The sequence below is a fragment of the Phodopus roborovskii genome, unplaced genomic scaffold, assembly GCF_943737965.1.
Source record: "Phodopus roborovskii unplaced genomic scaffold, PHOROB, whole genome shotgun sequence".
Classification (NCBI taxonomy): domain Eukaryota; kingdom Metazoa; phylum Chordata; class Mammalia; order Rodentia; family Cricetidae; genus Phodopus; species Phodopus roborovskii.
The window spans coordinates 29,833,331-29,850,951 of record NW_026125052.1 but is presented as its reverse complement, the minus strand read 5'-3'; the positions used below and the strand labels follow the sequence as shown (position 1 = coordinate 29,850,951).

The 17,621-nt window shown below is 56.4% G+C and overlaps 3 protein-coding genes across 3 annotated transcripts in view; 1 reads left to right on the top strand and 2 right to left on the bottom strand.

Moving 5' to 3' along the window:
• Positions 1-12,677, top strand: part of Recql5 (RecQ like helicase 5) — a 35,608-nt gene extending 22,931 nt beyond the window's left edge. The window contains exons 8-19 of the mRNA XM_051180644.1: positions 8,238-8,456; positions 8,638-8,737; positions 9,341-9,377; positions 9,504-9,562; positions 9,637-9,710; positions 10,011-10,104; positions 10,365-10,499; positions 10,676-11,169; positions 11,325-11,427; positions 11,630-11,854; positions 12,010-12,079; positions 12,183-12,677. Of these exons, the coding sequence (XP_051036601.1) occupies positions 8,238-8,456; positions 8,638-8,737; positions 9,341-9,377; positions 9,504-9,562; positions 9,637-9,710; positions 10,011-10,104; positions 10,365-10,499; positions 10,676-11,169; positions 11,325-11,427; positions 11,630-11,854; positions 12,010-12,079; positions 12,183-12,283 (1,711 nt within the window). The 3' untranslated portion in view covers positions 12,284-12,677. The remainder of the gene's footprint in view (positions 1-8,237; positions 8,457-8,637; positions 8,738-9,340; positions 9,378-9,503; positions 9,563-9,636; positions 9,711-10,010; positions 10,105-10,364; positions 10,500-10,675; positions 11,170-11,324; positions 11,428-11,629; positions 11,855-12,009; positions 12,080-12,182) is intronic.
• Positions 292-1,328, bottom strand: Smim5 (small integral membrane protein 5). Its single transcript, XM_051180656.1, has 2 exons — positions 1,202-1,328; positions 292-827 (listed from the first exon to the last, which is right to left on the bottom strand). Exons 1-2 carry the CDS (start codon positions 1,326-1,328, stop codon positions 718-720), a joined length of 237 nt encoding a protein of 78 aa, XP_051036613.1. The 3' UTR covers positions 292-717.
• A 188-nt stretch (positions 12,678-12,865) lies between the features above and the next one.
• Positions 12,866-17,621, bottom strand: part of Myo15b (myosin XVB) — a 37,760-nt gene continuing 33,004 nt past the window's right edge. The window contains 11 exon segments of the mRNA XM_051180632.1: positions 12,866-13,071; positions 13,221-13,361; positions 13,469-13,602; positions 13,728-13,861; positions 14,108-14,223; positions 14,402-14,547; positions 14,660-14,756; positions 14,842-14,919; positions 15,035-15,129; positions 15,234-15,349; positions 15,433-15,503. Coding sequence (XP_051036589.1) covers positions 12,994-13,071; positions 13,221-13,361; positions 13,469-13,602; positions 13,728-13,861; positions 14,108-14,223; positions 14,402-14,547; positions 14,660-14,756; positions 14,842-14,919; positions 15,035-15,129; positions 15,234-15,349; positions 15,433-15,503 — 1,206 coding nt within the window. The 3' untranslated portion in view covers positions 12,866-12,993.

The window sequence follows — 17,621 nt, the reverse complement described above, 5'->3', positions numbered from 1 at the left end:
GTCCTGGGGCAATGACCTCCATCACTCAAGAGTGGGACCCTGAAAGCAGCCCTTAGTAGACGAGGCACAGCCTCCATTGCCCCTCCACCGTTCCAGGCGTTGACGTCTGTGTGGCGTTCCTCCCGTGTGACTTTCCAACTCTCATGGGCACATGGGGAGCAGTCGCCTGGAAAGAACAGTCATTGGCCATGCCCCTAGAATTCTGTCACTGCCCTCCTGATGCACAGAGTACAGCCTGTGCATAAGCACATATCCAAATACCTCATAAACACATAACCAAAAGGGCTTTACTTGGAAGTTAGCACATTTCAGCTAGAATACTGACCTGTCCCCCTCCCCCTCGGCAGGAGGCTTGGATTGTAGTACATTGCACAAAGTCCCTGATTAGCTTCCTTCTCTTTGGCATAAATCAGCAGAGCCCCAAGGGCCAGCTCCCCACAACTAAAGCAGGGGCCCCTGAAAGGTACAGCTTAGCCGCAGACCCCGGCGGTTTCCTGAGTCTTTGAAACAGGCAGCTCTTCGTGGGCAGTGTCCCCCGGCAGATTGAGCAGCACTTTTCATTGGTAAGGTTCCAGGTGCCTGTCCCGCCACCTGGACAGTGGCGGAACTGAGGCCAAGCGATCTGTCCGGAGGAGTGAATGGCCAGGATGATAGCCCGTGTCACAGTTCTGGAAGGCTCCTGTCCAGTTCCTCTCTTGGGCATCTCAGAGTAGTGTCTCATCTGGGTTTTATGGGCTGCACGGTGATCTTCCTACTTCTCCTCTCGGGGCAGCAGGGGTGCACACAGCAGCAACCGCAGGCTATGAGCATCAGTAGCAGGACTGTAGCTGAAGGGAGAGGGTGGCCCAGAGCTGAACAGCCAGTGGGGAGAAGGGCTGCCCACCTCCTTCCAAAAGACCTCCCCTGGGTCTGGAGCAGTGGTCCAAAAGACCCGAGAGGCTGACAGGTCCTGTCTGTCTCTCGCTCCACTGCCCAAGCCTGACTCCTTTCAGTTCAGGGTTGACGCCTGGTGTCCAGTCCCAGCTCTGCCTAGCAACTCCGGTGATGCCAGAGAGTGTGGCAACTCCCTTAGCTTCCCCTGGGACACTGACTTCCCTACCTCCCAGCCAGCGCCATGGCTTGCTCTCCCCCATATCAGGAAGAGCCCCCTGGACACTGAGGAGACAGGGCTGAAGGGCCAGAGGACAGGTGTCCCACTTGCCTGTGAAAAGGACGATGATAGAGAAGGTCACCAGCTCCACGGGCTCAGCCTGGGGCAGTCCTTGCAGCTTCAACAGCAGCCTCTCACCCACTGAGTGGATTTCCTCCACAAAGCCTGTGGCTGCCATGATGCCAGGCCTCCTGTGTGCTGTAACAACAGAGACGACAGCACCTCAGAGTCCCTGCCTGGCAGCTCACAGCTGGGAGGCAGCTCCAGTGAGCCAGCCTCTCCCACCGGAGCCTGCAGAACAGGTTTGCCAATCTCACCCTGTACCACTGCTGGATCCCAGGCAGAGGGAGCCAGGGAGTCCAGACGGCTGCTCCAAGGGAGGGTCCCCCTCAGCCCACACTTGGCTGGAGCTGCCCAGGGCAAGGGAAGCTTGAGACCAGTGTGACCTGGAGAACCTTCCAGGGGCCACCAGACGCGGCCGCAGCTAGTGAAGGCTCTGCCCATCAGGTGTCACCTTGCTGTTGCATTCCTTTGTCTTGAGACACAAATATCAGGTCTGGCCGGGGTGCCTCAGCTGACACAGCTCCCCAGCCAGCCTCTGGGCCATTCGGGATTTTGGTGCTTCCCCTAGATGCCCTCAGGGTGACAAGACAGGCCTCAGGATTCTGTGTGGGTGAAAAATCAGACTCCAGGAACAGGTTTATGGGAACTGGAGTTCCCATCAACTGTAGGCAGAAACTGAAGAAGGAGGGGGTGTGGCTTGAAGGCCATGAAGCTGAGTCTCCAAGAGCCCTCCTCTCCTACCATGTCAGTCTCTTCATTGGCTGTCATGTATGGAGAGAAGACCCCCCCCCCCGACTATTCCCAGGGGCCTCATTGACCCCCGTGGGAGCAGGGGTTTTAGGACTGACTCAGCCCACTCCCCCTCCTGGTTTGGACATGCTCTGTTCTAACCAGAGAAGGCCTGGACACGGCTCCCAGCTGAGTGTGTTGGAGCTTTTGAGTGTTAGCACCTCCCTGCCCTGACATCTCTCCTGTGAGTGAGAAGGGACAGGGAAAGCCTTGTACCAGTGCATCCAAACTGTTTCCTCCTGAGGGATGGGAGCAGGGAGACTTTTGTCCTTGATGGTCCACACCATGGCCCTGATGTCACTGGGCAGGTCGTCCCCTCTGCGTGACCTGTGAGACTGGTTACTCCCAGCACTCCGGCCTGGCACATGGCAGGCCGAAAACTACCTTGAAGGTCTGGAGAGGGCCATCCTACATGTGGGCTCTGTGTTGTGCAGCCTTTGCCAGAGTCTCTGAGAATGAGAGGCCCTGCCTGCCGCCACCAGATCCTGCTTGGTCACTTAGGTCCGTCTTCCCCTAACAGTTCTCAGGAGCTGGGTCACAGCGGCTAGCTAACCTAACCGATTGGATTTCCTTTCCATAAAGTGCATGGTGCCTTCGGTGTTTTTAGTCTTTGCCTTTTTTTTTTTTTTTTTTTTTTTTTTTTTGGAGACAGGGTTTCTCTGTGTAGCTTTGTAAACCAGGCTGGCCTCAAACTCACAGAGACCCGCCTGCCTCTGCCTCCCGAGTGCTGGGATTAAAGGCGTGCGCCACTGCCGACTGCCTTGTTCATGTTTTGTTTTCGTTTTTTGTGCTATTGGGGAATGGACTCCAGGACCTTTCTTATGCTAGGCAAGTACTGTACCGCAGAGCTATATCCCCAGCCCTGTGGTACCTTCATCTGCCCATCATAGAAATGGGTCTTTTTGGTTGGTTGGTTGGTTTTCGAGACAAGATTTCTCTGTGAAGCCCTGGCTGTCCCGGAACTTACTCTGTAGATCAGGTTGGCCTTGAACTCAGAGATCGTCCTGTCTCAACCCCTCCCCCTCTTGTGCCATGGACAGGCTCTTTGTGTTGTTGAGATGAGAACCCTTAGGGAGGAGTCTGGCTGCAGGAACTTTCTCTGTGTAGGGACTGATAGGGCCAGCAAAACCAAGAATGGAGCCAGCCATTGCCCCCTCCTACCCAGCCGCTCTCTTTGGAGGCCTGTTTGGCTTTAAGCAGCAATAAGACAGCACAGCTGAGTCCCCGAGTCACAGGCCATATGAACCGAGCCATAGCTCTTTGGAAGCCCGTGAGCTATGCACGCTCAATACCACCTCTTGTGGGACTGGCCATCAGTTGTATGAGTTCACCACTACCAGAGTGGGGTACACCAGGCTCTTTTCAGAACTGCGTGTTATCTGTCACTACATGAGTAGAGTATGTGTCCTGCTGATGTGAGCATAAGAACATCCCTTCTGGTCAGACCAAAGGGGAAGCCGCCTCTAACCATTTGCCTGAAACAGTGATGCATCCACGCCCCTGCCCTGGGACCTCAGCACCATCCACCTCACAGAAGTAAATGGTGCCGCATGTGGTTCAGAACCAGGGCTGTTGCCTCTCACCCTCTCTCTCCCTCTGTGTTTGCTCTGGCTCGCTCAGCCTGACTGGCACTATGCCCACTGCTTCACAAGCCCAATGGAGACACTCCTTAAAAGCAGAAGCGGGCAGGAGGTTGGTGGTCAGGAAAACTTTCTGTGTGCCACACCCAAAGACCTCGAGAGGGACAGTGGAGGGGAGGAAGGAGGCACCTGCTTGGCAGGGTTGGCAATTTCCAGAGCAGGGCAGAAGCCAGTGGCTCGGGCTAGACCTGCTGTGCAGGGAAGTCAGAATTTGTTGGTAAGACACTGCAGCTGGCAGAGTACTCCCAGCTGCTCCGTCGCCCTCTCCCACCCTCCCCGCCTCTGCTTGGCTTGTGGAGTCACGTGCAGTGCATCTGAGCTGTCCTCTGTAAGAGTGTGGACAGCCTCACCGCTCTGTGCCTACAGCTTCTATAGGCAGCCTGCTGGAGGCTAGGTGGGACGTGGCCACTGTGCCAGCCTTAGGGTGTGGCCTCAGGCTACCTGCCTCCCAGGCCTTCCGCTTTACCTACCAGCAGAAGCGGGGCTGCTGGGCATGCTCTCTGCCCTCAAAGGGCCAAAGAGGAACCCTCTCTGCTTGGCAGTTGACAGTTTGTTATTTTAAGCTCTGACAAACAGAACAAACACAGGACAGGAGTGGGGGGGGCAAATGGGGTCTTGTTCTCCAAAAAGGCACATTCCAGCAGGTTCCCAGGCATCTATCTTCCCAGTGGGCTATTTAAAGCAGAGCCAACAGACGCCTGGTGCCCAATATAACCAGTGGTTATTAGGTAACCTTGGTCCCCAGCTATGGTCAGGGGCAGTGGGAGCTCTGGGGCTGGCCCCTGTTGACTGGGTACCCCCCCCACACACACACACACTTGGGGGAAACTGAGCAGATACTGGAAATTCTGTTTCCTGGACTTTTATTCCAGGTTCACCTAGTTCTTTCTAGACCATACTTTATGCCCAAGAACCGGGGAACTGGATTGTCTCTTCATGCCATGTTCAGTAGAGCAAGTGGTGGCTTCCCTGGACAACAGTTCTGGCTGCTGCTGAGCCCACCCGTTTCCCAGACCGCCTGCTCAGCACTTGGAGTCTTGTGAGGATGCTCCTGGCTGAGTCGGGGAGGCAGTACTAGCGTAACAGAGAAGGAAATTGGCTGCGCTGGGGGACGGCTTAGCTTAGTGTTCCTTTGTGTGGCGGGTGGCGTAGAGTAAGCGGCTTGGCTGTCTGTGGGCCAGACTACTGCAACTTGGTGCCACAGCTGCTCTGCTTCCCCACTGAGAGCCTGATAGTCAACTCCAGCTGCCACGTGTGCACAGGGCAGGCGATGTGTCATTGCCCGATAAGCAGTGTCCCTTGTCGCTGATGGCTTGCGGCCCCAAAGGGCGTCTTGTTTCCTGTTTTGTCATGGCGGGTCTCCGCCACTGTCACCCCACAGCGTGTTGTCTTGTTTGAGAAGTGTCTTGAGTGCGGTACAACCAGCAGATGTGAGATCCGAGGGTTCCGGGTGCCTGTCGGACAGGGCGGAGATGCCCACCATGTGCCATTCTGACTGTCTTGAGTGGCTCCGTCTCTGTGGGCCTCCAGTGTGAAATCAGAAATGGATGTTTGGTCCTGCTGCCCTGGCCCCCGAGCTTTCCAGAACAGACAAAGCTCTGGTTCCCAGTAGAAATTAAGTGAGCTCCTTGTGCAGCCATGAAGCAGGAACTGTTTGGTGGGTGCAGGGCACCCTCCTGCCTCTGGGGTCCCGTGGCTGACTGCCACACCCCTCCCTCACCTGCCCTGATCTGCTGTCCCCACCCTGGCTCAGTGTCAGTCCTGTTAGGGCTGTGCTGCAACTCTCTTACCGCAGGAGTTGGTTTCCCAGCCCCCAAAAGGCCAAAGCCCACTCCCTCCGCTCAGCCAAGGACACTTGGCGTTCTCCTTGGTTTCCAAGTCTGAATGATGTTTTCCTTTCTTACTGGATAACAGCTTGTTTGCTTTGGAAGGAACATCTCGGGGGTACTTGAGCCCTGGTGTGAGGACAGGAGGCAGGAGGGGTGGGCAGCCTCCCCTTGTGAGCCCCGGCCCAGGAAGGTTTGCTTATGCTCCCAAAGAATGTCTCAGGGTCACTGTTAGTGTTGTAGCATGGAGCAGGACCCTGGGTCACTCCCCAGCCTCATCCATGGAGACACCATCTCCCCTCCAGCCCTGAGTTTAGAATCAGGCAGAGATCACAGCCAGAGGACAACCCAGGGGGTCCCGGGAATCTAAGTGGGTGCAGACTCCTCCCTGAGCTGATCCTGAGCTGGAAACATGAAGCAATGTGCAGGTCAGAGCTCCAGAAGGCATAGGGCTGCTGCTTTTGTCCAGCCCCCGAGTAAGCAGGGTCCTGCTTCAGGTTCTGCTAGACCCTGGGGACCAGCGGCCAGGGAGCTGCCTGGGCATACCTTGTCCTGAGCCTTCTTGAGATACAGGGAGGGCTCAGCCCTGACCCTTGGGAAAATGGGGGCCCGGCAGGCATGTGGGCCCTATTTTAAGCTCACTAAGAAAAGGCTTAAGGAGGCCTGTGTAGAGCAGGTCCCCAGCCCTTCTGCTACGCAGCAAGTGGCAGGCAGTACATCCCCCTTCTCCAGTACTGGGTCCCAGGGGAGGAGCCTTCAGGTGTACACGGGAGGTGACTAAGTTCCCCGTAGGAGAGTGGCCCAATGTGTACCCCAAGACATTCCTCTCAGTTCATGAGACCTGAGACCCTGGCTTTCCTTCCCCCTACCTCTGCCAGTGTCACTTACCTGGGAGCTCAGATGTGGGGGAAGGCAGAAGGGGGACCCCAGTGTAGAACCTTCCTTCATGCGCTTCCCCTTGGCCCTTTGCCACCGCCTTGGACTTCTTCACGGGGACTGTGGCTTCCCTGCCCTGCAGCAGGCGGATTCTCTCTCAGGCACAGCCTAGAGCCAGCTCTTGGCTGCTGACAGCCAGCTGCCGTCCAGCCTCAGCCTTCTTGTCGTCGTTGGTTGCCCCGGAGATGTAGGTGTCAAATTACCATTGTGAGGAGGAGCCAAGAGGGAGTCCTCCCCTGAGCTTGTCCGATTCCATTCCGATACCGAGCATTCTGTCTAGGAGGTCCACTCTACTCCAGATCCCAAAGCAGTTCCTTCACTTACTCCTCCTCCTGCTGAGGGGCCAGGCTGCAGGCTGAGGGCTGGGCTAATGACAGAAGTGGTTAGCTGTGGTTCCCTGTGGAAATAACCCCAGGGGGCTCCGTCTGAGGTTGCCAGGGGAAGAGGGTGGAGCGGCTCCCTCTTGAGCACCCCACCACCCTCTGGATGGCCTCCTTGGCTTGTGTCCCTGACCACCCCAGCATGTCTCTTGGGCCACTCCCTGGCCTCTCCCAGGAAGAAAAACGGGAGCTATAGGACCACCCAAGCAAGTCAGGAAGCTTTACAAGTGCTCTCTGGTGAGGTACTCCTCGTCACTGGGCACCCAGAGCCATCTTGTGGGAAATTTGAGGATCCTAAATATCTTTAAAGTAGCCTGCTTGTTTTAGTGCGGGACCTCGTGTCCCTCCTGAGAGAAAGGGTACTGTGGGTCTCATTCTGCTCAGCTCTCCCCACACCACTGGCCCTGTTGTCCAGTGGCCAGGCCCATTAATGGTTGCCTGTCTTACCACCCAGCAGACCAGGCTGGGTGAGACTGACCTGGTCTGTGCTGCAGTCAATGGAACCCTTTGAATCTGAGCACAAAACCCCAGTGAGTCAGAGCCGGGGGACAGGGTGTTGGCAACCATGTGGCCACAGTGCCTAGATGCCAAAGCTGCTCAGAGACAGGACAGGCCCCCTCTGTGCAGGCCACAGTCTTGAGCAGAGGAACAGTTGTCATATGCAATTCAGGGTTAGCCGTGCAGGCTGCAAGAGCGCCCCCAGTGGCTGCCTGTGCTGCCTCCCGCCGCTCTTCGCTTGTGGACCGACCCTACTTTAGGGCTGTGTTACAATTGGCTGCTCTCTGGGATCCCCGAGCAGTACTCAAACTAAGAACTCTGTTAGACACAATTTTGCGAGCTGTTCTTGTCCTTCCGCCCATCGCTCCACCCCCCAATGGGCGTGGTCAGTGCCACAGAAAGACTATCTCACTACAAGTCCGTGTTTTACTCACTCACATAGCCTCGATGGCAGAGCCCCCTCTCCAGGGCGATCCACAACCGTGGGTGGAGGGAAGAACGGACCCTAGAGCTCACAGAACAGAACGAGGGTCTCATCCCGGTTCCGTCACCCAGTGTATGACTACAGGAAGGATGCTCTATCTCATTGGCCCCAGCTCTGCAATGGGCAACACCAGATGATGCTTCACAAGCCCCTGTGAATAAAAGGGTACAGGACAGGGATTGGAGAGATGGTTCAGAGCATATACCGTATTTGCAAAGGACCCCAGGTTCACAACCCCATGGTGGCTTACAACCATCAGTAACAAGTTCTAAGTGGTCCAGCTGACATTCTCCCGACGTCCTCTGGCACTAGGGGTCACTGCACATAAATCTAAAAGGGGTGTTTTAAGGTGTGAAACATCGTGTGTGGTGTTGGACAGTGAATCAGTGTGTGGAGGCCGGGTGGACACACCCTGACCTGCCTCAGTCTCTCACCCCATGCCATTCACCGCTCACTGCCTGCTTACTCTAGGTGCCGCCATGCTGCCATTGCTAAGTACTTTGGAGATGCACCACCCGCCTGCGCCAAGGGCTGTGACCACTGCCAGAGCCCTGCGGCCGTGAGGAAGAGGCTTGATGCTCTGGAGCACAGCAGTAGCTGGAACAAGACCTGCATCGGGCCCTTCCAGGGGAACGGCTTCGATCCCGAGCTGTATGAGGGAGGCCGCAGAGGCTATGGGGGCTTCAGCAGGTGAGGGACTGGGAAATGCAGCTGCTGGTACTAGCCAGGCCGAAGATAGCCTTCTGCAGTGTGCCATGCAACCCTTCCTGGGCCTCGATGTTGTGCAGGAACATCACTGTCCTATCAAGTGGCCTGAGTGGGGAAGAGCAGAACCCCGACCCTGGCTGCTCATGCCTAGCCTGTCCTCTAGGTATGATGAAGGTTCTGGAGGTAGCGGTGATGAGGGCAGAGATGAGGCCCACAAGCGGGAATGGAATCTTTTCTATCAGAAACAGATGAGCCTGCGCAAGGTAAAGGGGGCAGAGGCCTTGGTGGGGCTCGGTGGCTCTGTTAGTTTGGTTTCTAATACAGCGACAAAACACGGTGTATGACCAGAAGCAAGTTGGGAAGCACAGGGTTTATTTGGATGTCACTTGCACATCACTGTCCAGCATCGGGGCAGTCAGGTCCCTGCCGGTAGAACTGAGGCGGAGACCAAGAGGAGCGCCCCACACTTGCTCAGCTTCTTACGTCCTAGGACAGACACTTGCCCAGGATGGCAAAACCCATAGTAACCTGGGTGCTCCCCATCAATCCGCCCCTCAATTGAGGTACCCTCTTCCCAGCTGACTCTGGTTTCTGTGAACAACAACAAAACCCTAAGCTGGCATGGTAGCATACGGCTTTAATCCTAGCACTTGGGAGGCAGAGGCGGGCAGATCTGAGAACAAGGCCAGGGATGATAGTGAAGCCCTGTCTCACATGCAGCTCCTCCACCCCCACCCCCAAAAATAACCAGCACACAGCGAACCATGCAAGGTCCTAGATGGTCCCCTGCTCACCTTCTCTAGCCCTCAGTGGGAGCTGCCTTGCAGGACAGGGTGTCTCATGGTCCCCCATGTTGTGTTTTCCAGGGCAAAGAGCCCAAGATCGAAGAATTCACACCCCCAGGTTGGTACAGAAAGGCCCCCAGGGGCTTGGGTGCTGTGCTTGGGTGTGAACAGTGGAGGACTCGGTGAGGGATGGAGGACCCCAAAGAGCAGGTCAAGTGGAAAGCCCTTTCTACCCTTTTCTCAGATGAAGACTGTCCCCTGAGAGAGGCTTCAAGCAGGAAGATCCCTAAGCTCACGGTGAAGGTAAGAGAAGGGCTTCACTTCCCCTCAGCCCCCCCCCCCCAGGACCGGTGACCAAGACTTCTCTCTCCTCATAGGCCCGAGAGCACTGCCTGCAGCTTCTGGAGGAGGCTCTGAGCAGTAATCACCAGGCTGTAGGGTCCGCTGACGGGTGAGTGCCCTGAGATCTCCAGCGTGGGGACCAAAGGTTATTCCTTCAGAGAATGCCGCTCTGTAGGTTGTGACCCATCCCGCCCCATGGCTCTCTGTCCCTACAGCCCTACGGGTGTGCACCAGAGACTGCCAAAGGCTACTGAAGGACAGGAGTGTACCTAGAGAATCTTGACTAGCACCCATGTACCCATCCTCACCAGGTCCTGAGGCTAGCCAGTGGTCCCTGACGAGAAACCAGGAGGACCACAGTGGGTGGATTGAGACCTGCATGTTCTCTCCTCCTCATCCCTTCCCACAGAGCTGCCCTGCAGGCCAAGGCTGTGGAGCTGGAGCATGGGGCATTCCGGAATGCCAAGATGGTCAACCTGTACAAGGCCAGTGTTCTAAAGAAGGTAGGTCTAGGGCCAATGGGGCAGAGCATGCTCATGGGCTCAGGACAGGGCAGGGCAGCATGTCTGTATGCAGAGGCCACTTGCCGGCCTGCTGGCCCCGGAGCCATTGATAGCAGCTTCTTGGCTAGCTGGGGGCGTTTTTTCCATCCCAGTGGGAGCCGGCATGTCCCCACTGGGTGCACAGCAGAATCGGGGGATCTGGGCTAGGGCTACACAGTAGCTTGTGGGTGCCACAGGCCTCCTTGCCTGTCCCTCTCTAGGTGGCTGAGATCCACAAAGCCTCCAAGGATGGTCAGCTCTATGACATGGAAGGGGGCACCAAGAGTTGCAGTGCTGGGGTTGAGCCCTCAGAGCCCAATGACTATGACATCCCACCAACCTCACACGTTTACTCGGTGAGCAGCATCCGGGCACCATCCGGGTACCACTCCTATTGTCTCCTGTATTTGTCAGCCATGGCCTCTTCTCCAGCTCCCTCCTCCCACAATCCTGAGAGCCCCTCACCATAGATAGCCACGGCTGCCCTTGAGGTCTGGGGCCCTGAGCCTTGGCTTCCTCTTTTTCCTCACAGCTCAAACCCAAGAGAGTAGGAGCTGGCTTCCCCAAAGGAGCCTGCCCATTCCAGACAGCCACAGAACTGTTGGGGAAGCCAGCCCCTGAGGATGTGCTGGGAAGTGAACAGTGTCCCCCAGGCTGGCACTGTGACAGTAAAGACGACGACAGGAACAAGCCCCTCCCTGGGAACCAGGGCAAGGCTCCTGGAAGTGGTGGCAGTTGTGGGGAGCTCTCGCCTGAGAAGAGGACAAAGGGCTCTTCCCAGAGCAATGCCAGGGCTAGAGCCAGCAAGAAACAGCAGCTCCTAGCTGCAGCAGCCCACAAGGACTCCCAGAGCATCACTCGGTTCCTCTGCCACAGAACAGAAAGTCTACCTTCACCTGCTCCAGGCCCAAGGTCAGGAGACGCCACCCCCTCCTGTGGAGGTGAGCCGGAGGGCTGTGCAGAAGTTGGAGCCCAGGGACGTTTGAACACTCTGGTTCAGACTGAGTGTCCCAAGGAGGAGCCAAGGTAAGGGTTCAGGTGTCAGGGAACCCTCATTCCATGGCAGCATCCGAGCCCTTTACTACCTGGGCTTCTGAAGTGTAAAGCTCATCACAGTGGGCCCTGCTGGGTCCAGAGAGCAGCCAGACCCAGACCTCTGATGCCGTTTTCCCTCTGGCCAGCACCTGCTCACTGCGAGACCACAGCTGCCCTGAAGGTCAGCCTAACCCTCTACAGGAAGCTCAGGCAGGCAAACGGCCCAGATCGCAGCAGATACTGGAGGAGGTTCGTGGTGAGGCGGAGAGCTGCCTGGGGTCAAGGGTTAGGTCAGGGAACATCACTTCTCATGCCCTGGAAGCAACTGGGATGGGTGAGGGAAGGTTCCTGGTGCTGAGTGCATGCATGCAGGCTTCCTTCCAGAAGGGAGGCTAGCGCCCATAGAGGGGAACCCCAAAGTAAGCTGTCCATGCTGTATGACCCCATCTAGGAGAGCTCAGAGAGGAGAACTCAGAAGAGGCTTTGCCCCTCAGCCAAGTCCTCCATCTTGGCTGAGGCCAAGGGCAGTGCCTTGGCCAGTGAGCACAGCACTGAGAATAAGATGGTTGGAGGACACTGCCAGCTCTCAGCTCCTGGCATCTCCGTGAAAGAGGCTGCTGCTGTTGTGGTCAAGTACCTGACCCCCTTCTACAAGGAGGGCAGGTTCATATCCAAGGTAGGTGAGTGTGACTTGAATGCGGGGGCCAGTGCAGGGGTGTGGGGTGGAGGGCAGGTTCATATCTAAGGCAGAGAAGGCCCAGCCTTAAGCCAGCCCCAGCGTCTGCCCTTGGTGGTGGCTACAGGGCTTCTTTCTCTTCCTTTGCCACCTAGGAGTTGTTTAAAGGGTTTGCCCGCCACCTCTCACATTTTCTGGCTCAGAAGACCTCTCCTGGAAGGGGTGGTGAGTGCCCAGGGCCAGGAGGCACTGTGGGGGTGGGGGAGGGGATGGCTGCCCAGAGGAGACGAGTCCTTACCTTGTCCTGTGTCCCTTCCCCAATCTACAGTGAAGGAAGAGGCCCAGAGCCTCATCAAGCAGTTTTTCCATGACCGTGACCGCTGTGAGAGTGAAGCTGACTGGCGTGGCCTGTGTGGCCCACAGCGATGACCCTGCAGCTGCTGACTGAACAGGGTCAGCACCCCTCCCCGTCATGGGCAGGCCCATGCCAGCGGAGCCAACTTTCTCAGGGTCCTCCCCACACCCAGCTCCCACCCTAGCATACCTCACTGAAGGTTGACACCCAAACCAAGTGCAAGGGTCAGGTCAGAGGTCAGCCCACCTTCCTGCTTAAAACCCCCGTGGTCCTTTCTCGGCCTGCTGCTCCTGGCCTTCGTGACCAGGCTTCCAGATTAGAAGGTGCAGATGGTACGGCCATTCCCACCCTGCCTGCCTGCTCCTCAATCAAGATGACAGCTCCAGGCCCTGACCCTCTGCTGGTCGGCAAGGTCGAGCCAATGAAGAGTTTGCAAGAATAAAGTCCTGCTTGAGACACATGCTCACACAGTCCTTTTCTTGGGTGTTTTATTTGTGCAGAAGCTGCTTCATCCAGGCCCTGTGCTGTGCCAGCCCTAGAGCTGAGTGGGGATTTTCCCAGGCAGGACGTGAGATGCACAAGCTCAGTCCCTACAGCCCCAGCTCTGGGTTCAGGGCACCTCGAAGGGAATGGGTCACTGTGGCAACCCCTGCCCTATGGCCTCCACCTGGGGTTATGCTGCAGGAAGTTTCAGAGCAGGGCCAGGCGGCAAAGACAAGCAAAAACCACGTGACATCCAAGGCAGGCCGCCCAGTGAGATGCCAATGCCTTATCTCCAGTCTCCTCAGCAGAGGCCTGGCCACTGAGTAGAGGACATGCTGTCCTCCAGCAGGAAGACAATGGTGTGCTTCAGCTCCTGGGCCTGCCAGGCAAAGAGGGTTTAGTACAGCTCTGCCCGCCCCCATTCACCTCTGCCCACACTGCCCCTACACAGACCAGTGGCCTGGGCCTAGCTATACACCGTTACTGGGGAAACACTTCCTAGGAACTACAGAAGCCTTGGCCACTCACCTGTGGCAGCTCCAACCAGATGGTCTGGGGGTTGTCAGCAGAGCCGTAATTGAGCTCCAGGCCGGGGGCCCCGCCATCCTCCAGCGGGCTGAGCAGGTGCAGCCGTTGCAGGTCTCTTAGGGGGATGGAGCAACAGAGTCTCTGGGGTAGCAGAAACAGCACAGCAGGGTTGGCACAGGTTCGGGGACCAGACCTGAGGCCTGACCCAGGCATCTGAACCAGCACAGGGACAGGGGCTCCCTACCCACCTGAGAGCTGGAGTCCATGAGGACAAGATGCTGGCGGTTGAGCCCCAGGAGGATAGGTCCAGGAAGGACCAGCTTACTCGCTCTCAGCACCACGTACACAGTGTAGCCAAAGAGGGGCAGCTGGCTTGTGCTCTCTGTGGGTACAACAGGACAAGAGTCTTGGCTGCAGATCTCTGGGACCTGCTCAGTTTGCTCCCCTCCCCCCTCCGGGGCCTTGACCGTCACACCCAGCTGTCCCTTGACATAAACACAAACCTACCAATAAAATCAATCTGTGCTTGCTGTGCGCTATGTCCTTGCATCTGCCTCAGCTCCTGGCCCACCAAACTCTTTATGCTGGCTATGTTGACATGCTGTTGCAGTGGCTTGGGGATGTACACCAGCAGCTCTTGCCTAGGGTGACAGCCTGGGTCATTGGGGCCGTGGCCATGGACCACCTGGTGCATGTGGTGCCATGTAACTGAGCTGGCACCCACTATGGGTAAGGACCCAGGGCCTAGCTCAGGAGCAGGTTGGGGAAGAGCAGAGAAGACCGACATGACTAATGGAGGCCAGTCTGTCGGGCCAGGGATCGGGAAAGCAGGCGCAGCCCTTAGGTTTGGGGGAGGGGCTGGGGAGGCTTGGGCTGAGCTCACGCACTCTGACGGGAGACTTCTGCTGGCTTTCCTGAGGTGTTGCAGGGCAGCCAGCCGGGCCACTTGGGCATCTGCCTGGGCACTGATCATCAGCTTCCCTTGCAGGTAGTCCCGAAGCACCTGAGGAGGGCCGGCGGGGGCAGTCGTATCACAACCTCCCCAACAGTTGGTGACTTTTAGAGAGTCAGACTTATTTTTGCCCCCATCCCTTCCGGCTACCACAGAGGGCACCGTTGTGGAGAGGGGGTCCAGGGGTTGCCCAGCTGGAGCTCTCCCTGCTTCTGGGCAGGGGGCTGACCTGGCCATAGTGGGTTTCAGTGTAGGTGGGGTGGTCGAAGTGCAACGGGGTCTCCCAGCCAAGCCGCCGGCTGTGCAGGCTCGCGTCCTTGTCCGTCACCACACTGTTGATGTACTCATGGGGTGACAGTGGTCGGACTAGGTCACCTGCATAGGGGACCCATGCCAGAATGGACCACAAACGTCCCCAGCGCGGAATCCGTTCCTGTGGGTCGTCAGTGGCCCAGGCACGTAAGTCTGCCCGTTTCCCTGGGCTCACCTTCGCCTTTGATGAGGAAGAGGGCAAATTCCTGCACTTCCTGGGTGTCTGTGATGCCCATCTGCCCACACAGCTCCTCCAGCACTTCCCCCGCCACCTGCGCACAGGACAGGTCATGACGACGCAGACTGGAGGCCCGGAGCATAGGCGCCTAGCCTCTGTCCTCAGCAGCCACCACTCACCGTGAATGTCTTTACATTTGTCCTGTAGTCCACACCCCCAGGCATATGAATTAGAAGCAAGCGAACTGCTTGCCCTTTCTGTCAGGTAAATTGTAGGGTTAGTCTTCAGCAACCAGAGGTCACTGCTGTCCAGTTGACACTTCCAGCCACGGTACCCACACCCCCGCCCCCAGTTACAGGAGAGTCCTAATACCAGAAAAGCTTGCATTTCACCCGGGGGTGGTAACTTCTGGCGCCCCCCATATTTAACTGTGCGCTGGAGGTTCTCCTGGCTGCTCCGGGCCAGCTCTGTCGAGAGTCAGAATGATGGAGTCACGGGTATATCCAAGCCCCTTGACTGGCAGGGAGGGGGCATTCTTGGTCCTGGGAGCCCCTCTCCCCAACTCAGGCACCTTGGCTAGGGCTGGAATCCTGCAGGAACTTGGTCACGTATGGCATCAGGGTGGTGGATGGTGCGAAGAAGCCTGTAAAGAGGCTGAGGATGCTCCAGCCCAGAACGCAGTGCTTTCTACAGGGTAGAGATGGGGTTCAGGCCAGCCAGACTCCAGGGCTGTTGTGACCGGAGTCCCCTGCCCCACAAGCCCCACTCACGGCTGGGGGTGTCCTGTGACTTGCTTGATGACCTGGCAGTACATCTCATCCCTGAGGTCCTCTTTGCAGAGCTGTGGGAACAGGAAGAGAGAGTGGGTAAGGCAGGGACAGGGCGGTCGAACCGAAGGGGCTGCTGTGTGATGACTGCCTAGGATCCTGATGTTAGAGATACAACTGTGGGCCTGGCGGTGATGACATGCACACATTTAATCCCAGCACCCAGGAGGCAGAAGTAGGGGATCTCTATGAGTTCAAGGCCAGCCTGGTCTACAGAGGGAGCCCCAGGACAGCCAAGGCTACATAGAGAAACCCTGTCTTGAAAAAACGAAGAAAATAAGTATGGTTACAGCTGCTGTTAGTTGGCTGAGGACTGAATGAAGGTAACATTAGTCGCCTCTTCTCTGCCCCAGCAGCTGGCAGCCTTTGCCCAGCCCACATTGGAGAGGGAACCCAAGTTCTGAAGAAGCTGGGTGGTGGCGGCACACTCCCTTAATACTAGCACAAGGGAGGCAGAGGCAGGCGGATCTCTGAGTTCAAGGCTAGCCTGGTCTACAGAGCGAGTTCCAGGACAGCCAGGGCTGTTACACAGAGAGACCCTGTCTCAGAAACAACGAAGGGGAAGCTAGACAAGAGCTGGTGAGAAGGTCCTGCTGCTCCTGCTCCCAACACCACATCAGGCAGATCACAGCCGCCTAGAACTCCAGTTTCAGGGGTCCTAGCGCCCTCTTCCTCTTCTAGTCTCTGCGGTCACCCGGACTGCAGAGGACACATGAGTACGTATAAATTAAATCCTAAAAATTGCTAGGCAGGGAGCTGGCAAAGTGGCAGGACATTCCTGACCAAGTCCTGTCCCAGCAGTTCACTTGGTGGAAGGGGAGTGCGTGCACACACACACCAAATAAAACATGTGTAAAGTAAATTCACACTGCTAAAAGATGCCCTCCAGCACTGTGCTAAGAACTGCTCACTGACTAGCCTGTTTCTCTGAGCTGTGGTGGTTATCTTTTTGCTGACTTCCGGTCTCTAGTGCATGCTTTTGGCCTCCCTACAGTTCTCCCATCCAGCTTGGTCCCTCACTTCAGCCTAGAAGAGTCCCTTGGATTCCAGGCTACCCCATTTGGAAATCAGGTACTTTTAGATCTGTGTCTAAAACAGATCCTTTGCCAGCCCAGGCCTGCTCATTAAGGTCAGTCTCTGCTCCAACTTCTCACACACACACACACACACACACACACACACACACACACACACACACACACACACCTGTGGATACGCCCCCACACTGGCTACTGCCTCTGGGCGGGAACCAGCACCCTCTCGCCTGGGGTCACCAGGGTAGTCCCTAGAACATCAAACATCCAGAGTGACCTTGCGAACTGTCAACCGTGGTTCCATCAACAAGCCATAGGTTTGATTGGAAAAGTCAGCACACATGGCTCATTCCTCTGTGAGAGCCCTGTCACCCAGCAGCAGCCTCCACGCCCCCCTTGTCTCCTGTGGGATTGTACACTCCAGGACTTAGGCTCTCATACATACCTGTGCATGCTTGAGTGTTTACAAATAACTGGAGACAATGTATCTTAGCTGTATTTGTAGAGCTGGTAAATGGTAAAGATGTTTGCTGCCACGCCTAATGACCTAAATTCCGTCCCCAAGACCTGCAGATTATCCTCTGACTGCCACAGATGCACACAATCGCGTGCATATGAGAAGTACAGGAGTAGAGTTGGCAGTGGCAGCAATATGGGAGGCTTAGGAGGTAGGGGTCACATGAATCCCTTCCCTATGGCAACTGGTTGAGTATTTGGCTTTATATAAACTTTAATTTTCAAACATGCTACTAAAGTGTGCACCCCCCCCCCCCGCTTTTGGGCAAGCATTTGTAGTCAGTTTAATAAATAGCAGAATGGCCCAAGATGCAGTGCTATGAGCGGAGGTTTGTTTTTTGTGGTTGGTTGAATGGATGGATGGTTTTGGTTTTTCAAGACTGTAAACTGTTTTGAAGATAAAGGTTTTTTTTTTTTTTTTTCACAGATATCTGTCTGCCTCTGCCTCCCGAGTGCCGGGATTAAAGGTGTGCACCATCGGGCCACGTCGAAGGTAAGTATTTTGAAATGGTGGAGAAACCGGGATGGAGAGTCCCATTCTGACCCAGGCAGGAAGGGTGCTCAGGGCTTCAGCACAGTTCT